At 53.4% G+C, this 10,261-nt stretch overlaps 1 protein-coding gene across 1 annotated transcript in view; it reads right to left on the reverse strand.

Annotated features, from left to right (window-relative positions):
- SLC18A2 (solute carrier family 18 member A2) overlaps window positions 1–7,814 on the reverse strand; it is a 36,821-nt gene extending 29,007 nt beyond the window's left edge. The window contains exons 1-3 of the mRNA XM_045803235.2: window positions 7,742–7,814; window positions 7,189–7,324; window positions 5,439–5,790 (exon numbers count right to left, since the gene is read on the reverse strand). Of these exons, the coding sequence (XP_045659191.1) occupies window positions 5,439–5,790; window positions 7,189–7,309 (473 nt within the window). The 5' untranslated portion in view covers window positions 7,310–7,324; window positions 7,742–7,814. The remainder of the gene's footprint in view (window positions 1–5,438; window positions 5,791–7,188; window positions 7,325–7,741) is intronic.
- Window positions 7,815–10,261: the final 2,447 nt, after the last annotated feature.

Below are 10,261 nucleotides of genomic sequence, written 5' to 3' on the forward strand. Positions count from 1 at the left end.
GCGCATCTCCCTGTGCAATTATCTTCCGAAAGGTGGTGCAGGAAGTGAATCGCACCAGTAAACGGAAGGACGCCTTACATTTGCTCAAACGTACTAGGGAGTTGACTGTCCATTTCGTAGACAAAACAAAATTCCTAGGTTTAGTCCTTAGGTCTGTCTCGTTCAGCGACTAGCCGCGTGCAGGGAGTCACGCGAGCCGTGGACGTCACACTTTTGTGGGGGTGACCCCTGTGCCCAGCCACACAGCTCAGGCGGGGGCTGCGCTCCCGTGAGAAACGCCCGATGGCACTGCCAGCTCCTCTCCGTTTCGGAAGCAAAGACCCCGTCCCGCCATCCTAACGACATCTAGGACGGGAGATCCCCTTCCAGAAGAGCTGGTTTCCCGGTCCGCCGGGAACTGAAAAGGTCACTGCTTACTCGCACAAAGCCTCCTGCAGACCAAGTGCCAAGTGGCTGAAGAGCAAGAAAAAAAAAATCCCACTGCGCTTTCCGCGGAGCGCCCACGCCCTGCGGCTTCCTCCTTGTCATTCAGATGTGGGCTAAGATTTGTGAGGACAAATAACAGGCTTTCAAATATACGAGGTAACTATGGAAATAAATGAAGCCACTGATGCTGGCTTGATAAGAAGCAGACCAGGGAGCCGAGAGAGAGAGACGACTGGCGAGGGAGGAAGCCGAGGGAGCTGCCCCCCAGCACCCCGAGTTAACTCTTTCCCCAGCCATCCAGTGCATGTGGAACAGCTCCTGGGTCTCAAGACGCAACCATGGCAAGCAAGTGAAGTCCACGGCGCCATATTCCTGACCTGATTTATGGAGAGAAGCATACAGGAGCTTTCACAGTGTTGGTCTGCCTGGAACATTCCCGTTAGGTCTACATACGCCTCAAATTCACTTGCCCGGCAGATGGTAACAGGCTGCTAGTCGAATTCCTCCTACCCCCTCCCATTGACGCACGGCTGCAATCGTGAGAGGAGTAAGTGGGGATTAGAAGTCACACGAGCCTCAAAGATAAAAATCGAGTCAGCCAAGGCACCCCTGGGCTTTGGAAAGTGTGCTGTGGGATATGTGATCACTACTCTTCCCAAAATCAAAGGTCCTTCGCTCCCTCTCTGGGTACCTGTTTTCCAGTAAAAATATAGCACCTGGAGACAAAATCAAACAGAAATAAACAGGAATAAAACTTGTATCATATTAGCAGCCCAATGGGCACTTAAACGTTTCTCAGGAATTATCATTTTTTACTTTCAGGGTTTGGAGGGAGGGCTCTTATCCAATATTCAAAACAGCAAACAGGCAGCCTGTCTCTCGTATCACCACCCCCCCTTAAGAGCCATTCATGCCCAGCACCTTGACCACGAACAGGAGGGTCTGGCCCTGATGCAGGTGATGAGTGGGTCCCACTTACAGCAAAAGGCTCTAGAAAGGAGTAGCTCCAACCAGCCTCTACAGTAGCTCCCCTAGTCTTTGGGGATGTAGGAGGCCTTTCTTTACCCCCCAGTCAGAAGCTGGCAAGCAGGGCCAGATCATACCAGGGGCTAGAAAGAGATATTTTTCTGGGGCTGGGGAGGTGAGGGAGGGTCCATGCCCAAAAAACCACATTGCTTTTTTCTAAACTCCCCACCCAGTGATTAAAAATAGCAATCAGGGGCCACCTGGGTGGCTCTCCTGGTTAAGTGTCTGACTCTTGATTTCAGCTCAGGTGATGATCTCAGCGTCATCAGATCAAGTCCCAGGTCCGGCTCCATGCTCGGCAGGGGCTCTGCTTGAGATTCTCTCTCCCTCTCCCCCTCCCCCAGCTCATGCACACACACTCTAAATAAATAAATCTCAAATATATATATCTATCGATAGATATATATATCAACAACTCACTGTTTGGGTTTTCACTTTCACTAGCTCAGCCTGGTACAATTAGATAGCACCCCAAAGGATACAAGGAGGACAGGTTTTGACTTGCACTGTTCATCCTGAGTAGCAAACTGTAAAACCCATAAATCATGGAGCAGGTGGAAAGAACAGGAAGGGAGGAAGACACGCAGACAGTCTGGGCACTGGCTCTAGTCCGGCCGCTGCCTGGGGCGGAGGCTTTCTCTTCCTGCATGGCAAACTCCTTTGCCTATAACATGGTAGGACAGGCCCCAAAGCCCTTGCTAAAGTCCCTTCCAGCTCTGATGCTCTGTGCCTTTTACCGCTCTTTCTTTAATCAGAAACCTATTAACCAACTGCAAAATGCTGTTTTAAACACTTATTTACAACCCTGAAAATGTGAGTCACATCTCGTTCATAACTGAGGATGCGGTTGGCACAAATTACATCAAAAGACTATCTGCAGGGGCTCACAAGGGAAAGTCCTGGAAAGGAAAGCGGACCGCACCACGTCTCTGAGCAGAGCTGTGGGGGCCCAGAAAATGCCGCAAGTCCCTGAAATTCATGCCTACTGGGCTTGGACAACATGGAAAAATATACAAAACTCAGGATCATTTTGGAGGGACAACAGAGTTCACACTACATCAATATTACAACCTGTTTGCTTTTCCGTATTACAAGGCAGCCCGCCCCAGAGAGGCTTTGGAAATGTGCTGGGTAGCTGGGGGAACAAGTCAGGGATTACAGTTTTGCTCTAAATTGCAAAGTAGAGGACTCATCATAAGAATAGACCAAATTTCACAGGTCACAAAACAAAATTAGGTTTCTCTTGGAAGACTCCCCCTTTTTTTTTGGAGCCCCAAACAGGAGCCTTGCGTGGCTGCAACATCAAAGCCTTTGGAGTATTTCATAGGGGAAAAGATCTGTCCGGCTTTAAACAAGCCTCTTCCCCATGGTGTAAGCAAAGCATTAAAAACAAGAATGGGATTTTTTAAAGAGCTTTTCATTTGCCATTTGCGTTTGGAAGATTGGAACGTTCACACCCTTTCAGCCGAGTTTCTGAGCGCTCTGTTTCCCTCCCCGGCTAGGACGATTCGTGCCCAAGTGATCGGCAAGCCCTTATTACAGTCATGTCTTCAATCTTCCTCATCTAGCCCTTGCACTGTTTGCTTTCTCAGAACACAAAACCCGGGGACGTTTTCTGTAATTACACCAGACGCATTTTAAGCAGCGCTCTTAGAGGCAGAGGAGAACAACCCTGCACCAGCTGTGGTTTTTTTTGTTTTTTTTTTTTAAAGATTTTATTTGACAGAAACAGCCAGCGAGAGAGGGAACACAGCAGGGGAGTGGGAGAGGAAGAAGCAGGCTCCCAGCAGAGGAGCCCGATGCGGGACTCGATCCCAGAACGCCGGGATCACGCCCTGAGCTGAAGGCAGACGCTTAACGACTGCGCCGCCACCCAGGCGCCCCTGGTTTTGCGAAACCTCCGAATGGCACCTTGATAACCGTGCTTCGAGGTGGGCTCCCAGGCAGCCCATCCTGTCCTTGCGAGGCCCATTTATTCAGCATGTCACCTGACACTTCATGATATTGCTTGACAGAGACGGAGGTGGGGGGGAAATCGGCTCAACTTGGGATTGTTAAAATTTATTCAGGGGCCCCGCTACCCAGTCCAGAGAGTCAGACTGCAAAAGCTTAAGATGTACTTCCATCCAGCTGGCCATGGGTATGTGACCAGCAACATGTGTGTGCGGCTCAGGGCCTCCTGGGGGGGGCGGGGGAAGAGGCCAGATCTGCCTCTCTGAGCCTCTGCCACCACCCCAGGGGCCCTCCCTCAACAGACCTCTTCTCTGCCCTAGGGCCAGCCTGCTCTCACGAGGGCCCTGTGCTTGCTTTAACGCTCTGTTACGGTCCTGAAATGCTCAATACTATTTGAACAAAGGGCCCTGCGAGTAACGTAGCCAGGCCTGCTTCCCCTACCGCAGGCCAAAGCCTGGGTGAACGTGAAGATGTCCCTGCTCCCAGCTTACACGGGGTGCCAGGCTGACCTACTGAAAATTGTGCTTGGCTCCCTGACTCTTCAACTTGGCTCTGGAACCTTGAGTGGCTCCCAGCTGCCCCCTTCACCTCAACAGAACCCCCCTCCACTCTCGGCCTGGCACTTGGGGCCTCTTCCAGCCTTGCCCTGGCCCATCCCCCTTGCCCTGCCTTCCTTATTCAGAGCCCCCCCTCCCACGGTCTCCTTTCCAGGTGCAATCTTGATCTCTGCTCCTGTATCTGGGCCTGGCTCACAAGGACGACTCCCGGCACTCTCTTCTCTACCATTTTTCTGCCTTGAGGGCCACGGGGAGGGGGGGGAGTGTAAGAGTGTGTGGGTGTGGGGGGGGGCAATCCGCTCCCCCACTCGCACTGTACCAGCTCCCCCTCTTTGCAGCTAAGGCCTACAGGGGCTGCCTCTCCCTTTTCTCAGCAAGCCTCCTGTCCTCGCCTTTGAGCCCCCGACATACCAGGCAGAGCTGGGCCACCTCAGCTGTAGAATGTTAGCCGGATGGCCAGTGACAGTGGAGATGGAAACAATTATTCAAAATTGGGGGGGGGGGGGGGCAGAGATCCAAAAAAAACCCAAAAAAACAAAAAAACAACAACAAAATCCAGAACACCCAGATTAACATAAATCTAGCTTGGGGCATTATCGGCTGGTTTGACTTATCCAGAAAACAGCCTCACTTGTCCCTTTGTGCACATGGACCCAGCTCAGTGACTGGCCAGGGAGCTGTTTACATGGCCCACGGCTCAGCGTCCGCGAAGATTCCATGTATGCAGCAGGACTACTGGGCTTTCTCCATAGTCCCCGCACGCACCCCCCCCCCCCAGCATCTCCAGTCTCCAGCACACCAGCTCAAAAGCAAACCACCCTGGCTCTCTGCAGGGAGGTGGATGACCCGAGGTAGGAGACAAGACAAAGCAGGGTGACACGCAGAATCCGATGAGGAGGACATGTGGCCGCAGAGTTCCTGCTGCCCGAGGGCGCGTCTGACAAATGTACTAATGGAATCCTGCATTTAGACGGAAGCCGAGTTCTCCCACTTGGGGAGGGCCCCTTTATGCTCTTTCAATAGTTTCTTCCTTTCTAAGCAATAGAGGGGGCAACAGAAAGGTTGAACAAATGGGAAATCGCGATTAAGGAAAGAAGCAAAAGGAGGAAGAGATCGGGTTTCTCCCCCAGCTCACCCACCACTGGTGTTCCACCTTCCGATGAATGAACTAGAAACAGGATCCCAGGGAGAAACAACCTGGTAACAATATAAATATAAATCTCCTTGATCAGGGGCACCTGGGTGGCTCAGTCGGTTAAGCCTCCGGCTCTTGGTTTGGGCTCAGGTCAGGCTCTCAGGGTTGTGGGATCGAGCCTCATGTGGGGCTCTGCAATCAGTGCAGAGTCGGCTTCAGATTCTCTCTCCTGGGTCCCCCTTTGCTCCTCCCCATGCGTGCCCACACAGGCATTCTCTCAAAATCTTTAACAAAAAAAAAAAAAAAAAAAAACCCTCCTTGGCCAAAATAATAGGACCTACCTGTTGGTCAACATTCCTATGAAGGGGTTAGTGAGGAGCTGGATGGTGGCTTTAGAGGCAAACAGCAGGCCAACTTGCACATTTTCATTCAGGAGGTCCTTGTCCTCACTGGGACAGCCCGAAGGCGCAGCGGATGCGTTCGTCACCGTGTGCTGAGTGGTGGCCGGCTGCGGCAGCCCCCCGTGAAGTTCTCCCGTGCTGTTCCCCGTGACTATGATGGTGTTGTCATAGTAAGAGAAGATGTTCTGGAAGCTGCCTGAGGTAGAGGCTGTGAGCACCGGCTTGGCTGTCTGCATTTCCGTGGTGTTCTTCTCATGGTTAAGGCTGTACAGGTAGCTTGGGATGATAGGGACTGCGGACAAAAACACAAGGGGAAGTCACTGGCTGCACAGAAGCTTCCCCCCCCTCCCCCCAGGGCAAAGGGCAGCAAAACAACCAACGGGCGCCTGAAATGCCACATGAGGCCCAAAGAGGTCTGCCCCTGGAAGGGGATCCCCGCGCTGGCACTGGAAGGACCACACAGGGCTGAGCTCACTGGAGAGAACAAAGCCCCAGGAGGCTGCGAGCACTCCGTCTGCTTCTGTGCAGAAGGGACCTGCCCGGGGTTCTGGGCCTCTGGGGGGTTGCTCATGACGGCGTTCCCTCCCAGGAATAGGTTAGGAAAGCAAAATGCGGTCTGAAGTCTGTTCAGGGCTGACCTGGGGTCAAGGAGAGTTCCTCAGAAAGAGGCTCAGAAAGACCTTTCGGTGAATGAATCCAGGAAACAGAAATCGAAATTTCATTATGTGTCTTAGGGGAAGATAAACCCACAGGAAGGAATAATTTGGAAATTCTGCAACAGGCCCACTTCATCTATTACTTGAGTGGGAGTCCGCGATTTTTGATACGACCTGGACAATGTAAAAGTTCCTGAGACTTCTATAAAGGGAAAGAAAAACGGATGTAAAAGCAGGTCTGGGCACGTGTGTGACACAAAGGAGAAGCGAGGTCCTTGTTACTGAACTCTGATGCGCCCCACTCCTCTGGTAATCCTGGAGGTGCAGACCCGCAAGTGGAGAGGAGGGGAATAACCCACCTCTGAGGATCCGAATTAAAAAATATATATATACATTAGAAATTTGGACATTAAGGAAAAGCATACCAAATACTCTGCTATTAACAGGACTAATTAAGAGACCCGGATTTTAATTGCTTTTCAAAAATCCATTACAGGGAGAAGACTGAAACCAACACTGTTCAAATTGCTCTTGAAAAGATCCTGAAACGTTTCCACCTCCAACCATGCACGGATGCTATATACGGACATGTCGTTCCTTTTTTTGCGGGGAGGTTTGTTGACTTGTTCCTTTAAACGTTAAGCCGAATTGTTAACCCACCTTGCTGCCTGGCATAATTAGAGTCACATTAGTTTGAACCCCGGGGGGGGGGGGGGTTGCTGGTTCTTAGAAGAAATCTTTTTCATCGCGGTCGAAGTAGGCAGGGGGAAGCAGGAAATTATCAGGAGGAAACACAAGTTCTGGGTCTTAACAGATGTCACTTTTTTTTTACTTGACCACCGGGAAAACGAAGCCACAAAACAAGGCTGCAACTAGCCCCGGGCGGCCGTCTGGGGGATGGGGGCGGTGGGGGCGTGGAGGAAGGAGGGGTTTTGCAAAATGTGTTCTCCAACTTTCCCGGAGCGCGCACGGGTGGGGCGGGGGGGCCCAGGGAAGGGGTCCCCGGGGCGGGGGGCCGCCCGGTGCGTACGTACCCACGACGGTGAGCAGCATGTTGTCGAGCAGCAGCGCCAGGAACACGATGAACAGAATGAGCTTCCGCGAGTGGCGGCTCTCCAGCAGCCAACGGAGCAGCGCCAGCTCGCTCAGGGCCATGGCTCCGCGGCTGGGCTGCGGGCGCGACGCGCGGTGAGGGGCCGCGGCGGGCCGGGGGCTGCCAGCACCCGCAACGCTCCGACCTCGCCCGGCAGGAGGAGCGGCCCCGGAGCCGCGCGCAGCGGCCGCGCGGGCCGGTTCCCGGCGTCCCACCCGCGGCGCACCTGCGGCGGGGGCGTCCTCGGGGTACCTGCGCTCCGGCTCGGTGACTCCCGCGAGCGCCGTCTGGGGCCCGAACCTGGGGCCCGTAGGGTGCCGTCCCGCTCTCCGCCGCCCCCGAGGTCCCTCTCCTCCGAACGAGCGCTCGGAAGGCGCCGCGGGACCCCGCGCCCTGTGCGTCCCGTGCCCCGGCTCGCCCGGGCCGCCCCGGAGACCCCCGCGCGGCGCTGGCGTTCTTCCCCGCCCCCCGCCGGCCCCCGCTTCGCCCACTACCTCGGGGTCGCCGTTGGCTGCCTGTCTTGTGCCGTGAGCTCGGTCCGTCCGCGCGGCTCCGGGTTGCAGTCTCCACCCCCAGCGCCCCGCCGCCGCCGCTCACTTTACCCGGTCCGGCTCTGACGTCACGGCCGGCGGGGGCGGGAGGGCGCCACCTTCCAGTCCGGGCCTCGGCCCCCCGCAGACCTGGGCCGGCCTCCCCGGCTCTCCGTTCAAACACGACGGTGCCCCAGCCCAAGCCGCCGGGGTGATGCGGCTGGGGCGCCAAGGGAAGAAATCAGGGGCCCCAGAACGAGAGGTCAAGGGTCCTGGGGTTAAGGTCAGGGGCCAAGATGAGTAGTCGGAGATTAGTGCTTTCACCTGGCCCCCGATAGGGGCTGCAGCTGCTCTTTGAGCCTCACTGCCCCTGAGACTGGCCATGAGAACGCGAAGGCGACTGGATGAGCGTTCCTGGGAAAGGGGTCATAGGTTGTTGGGAGACAGGGACAGATCTCTTAACAGGGGAAGCCACTCAGCACCCCACCGCTCCTCTCCTCTCCCCACTCTGGAGCATGATGCAGGGAGTGCCACTTGGAGTCTTGGACCGACAGGTCCTTGGGTACCCTCAGGTTAGGATGGGGCAATGGGGAAAGAGGACACCTTTCAGTGTCACCCCCCAGTGGGAGAAGGGACGTTAAGACTCCAGACCCTGGGACTCAGTAGGAGCAGGGGCCTGGGCCTGTGAGGCCAGCAGGAATATGTCACCCTGGGCAGGGGACAGTAGAGAGCAGGTAAATACCTGGCATCTTAGTAAAAGGACTGGGGAGGCCGCTGGCCCAGACCCTGTACACTGTAGTCCTCTACTCTCTGTGCTAGGCCGAGTGGGGGGCCGTGGGGGGGGGCAGGTCTGGTTAAGACAGGCACAGTGCCTGTGGGTCATCAAGAGCTGTAATCCTCACTCCCAAGGGGTAAGGGCCCACCTTTGATTTCCAAGTCCCTCCATTTTATAAGCAGAACAGTAACAAACAGATGTCCTGACACCTGGAACTTTGGAGATCCTTCTAGGGGGTGGAAGGAACCAGAGCTATTTTCTTGGAAAGCCACTTAGGATGAATGTTACTCCGCTGCGGTCTCCAAGCCGTGGAACCCAGGTTGGTTTTATTCATGTTGTCTTATTGTCAGCTGGAGGCTGCTCCCCTCTCCCTCACCTCCTTCCTTCCACACACCCCCATGCTGCCCCTGATGTGTGAGAAAGATGGTTGGATAAGTAAGTAGGTCAGTAACACGGGGACTCCGGGATGTCCCAGCATGTGTCAACTGAAATATTAAACAGAGAGAGAAGGAAAACCACTTAGGAGGAGAGCGCAGATGGCAGGGAGTCGCGTAGATGGCCGTGGAGGGTATCGCACTCGTGGAGTGCCCCAAAGTGCCTGGAGTTTCAGAACCCAAATACACAGACTCTGCCCCATGCTTCCTTGGGCAGAGACGTGTCATGGTTAAGGGCTCTGGTCAGGGCCCCCGAGTCCCAATCTGCTACTTCCTTGATAGGTGACCTTGGGCAAATTATGTAGCCTCTCTGTGCCTTAGTTTCCCCATCTCTGACATGGGGATAGTAATTGCGACAACTGCAGGGTTGTGGTGAAGATGAAATGGGAAGCCCTTAACGCAATGCCCTACACAAAGTGAGAGCTTGGTACGTCCACTCTTCATTCATCCCAGAAGGATTTATTGAGTGCTTACTACGTGCCAGGCACGATGATTGATGCTGGGGAGACAGTAACGGTGCCAGCAGGCAAAATCACTGTTTTGGGAGTGCCTATACATTCCGGTAGCAGTGCCATACTGGTGAACACAGGAAGCCACGCCAACTCCAGCCCTGTCAGCTGGCAGAATCTGCTCCCCCGCCCCCCGCCCCGCCGAGAACACGCCGCTCTCGTGCTCCCTCCCTCCGATCTCCGCCACCACCCCTGGGGCACATGGCTCGCAAGTGTCTTCAAACTTTTTGCTGTTACCCACAAAAGAATCCTCTAAAAATATGTTGCCCCACGCATATTTGAGTTGGCATCTAAAATGTTTTTTTTTTAATAAATTTAAACTGTTTGGGGTCTAGTGTATATGTTGACCTTTATATGTAAAGCATCATAACTCTCATTTAAACGTACCCAACGGAGTATAAATAGGACAAGAACGCAAACCACCCTATTATACCAAAAAACACAGTGACGTCTCTCTTTAAGTCAAAAAATTTACATTCTTTACGCCTTCGAAGTATATTTTCATTCCACTTCCAGCAGAATTTGATCCAACTGTAATGTTTTTATCACTTCACTTCTTTATTCATCACCTTATCTATTATATATTATATACAACAAATTATGAATAGGCATTAGCTTTAAAGTTTTTTTATGACTGTAAGTTTCTAAGTTTTAAAATTCCCTTTACAATCGTGTTACTATAACAATCATTAGCACATCAGTGATAAAGGCATCATACACATGAATTTTGATAATTATTAAACATATTAAGAGAAATCGTATTAGA

The sequence above is a fragment of the Ursus americanus genome, chromosome 6 (assembly GCF_024610735.1).
Source record: "Ursus americanus isolate L20-20 chromosome 6, mUrsAme1.1.p, whole genome shotgun sequence".
NCBI lineage: Eukaryota > Metazoa > Chordata > Mammalia > Carnivora > Ursidae > Ursus > Ursus americanus.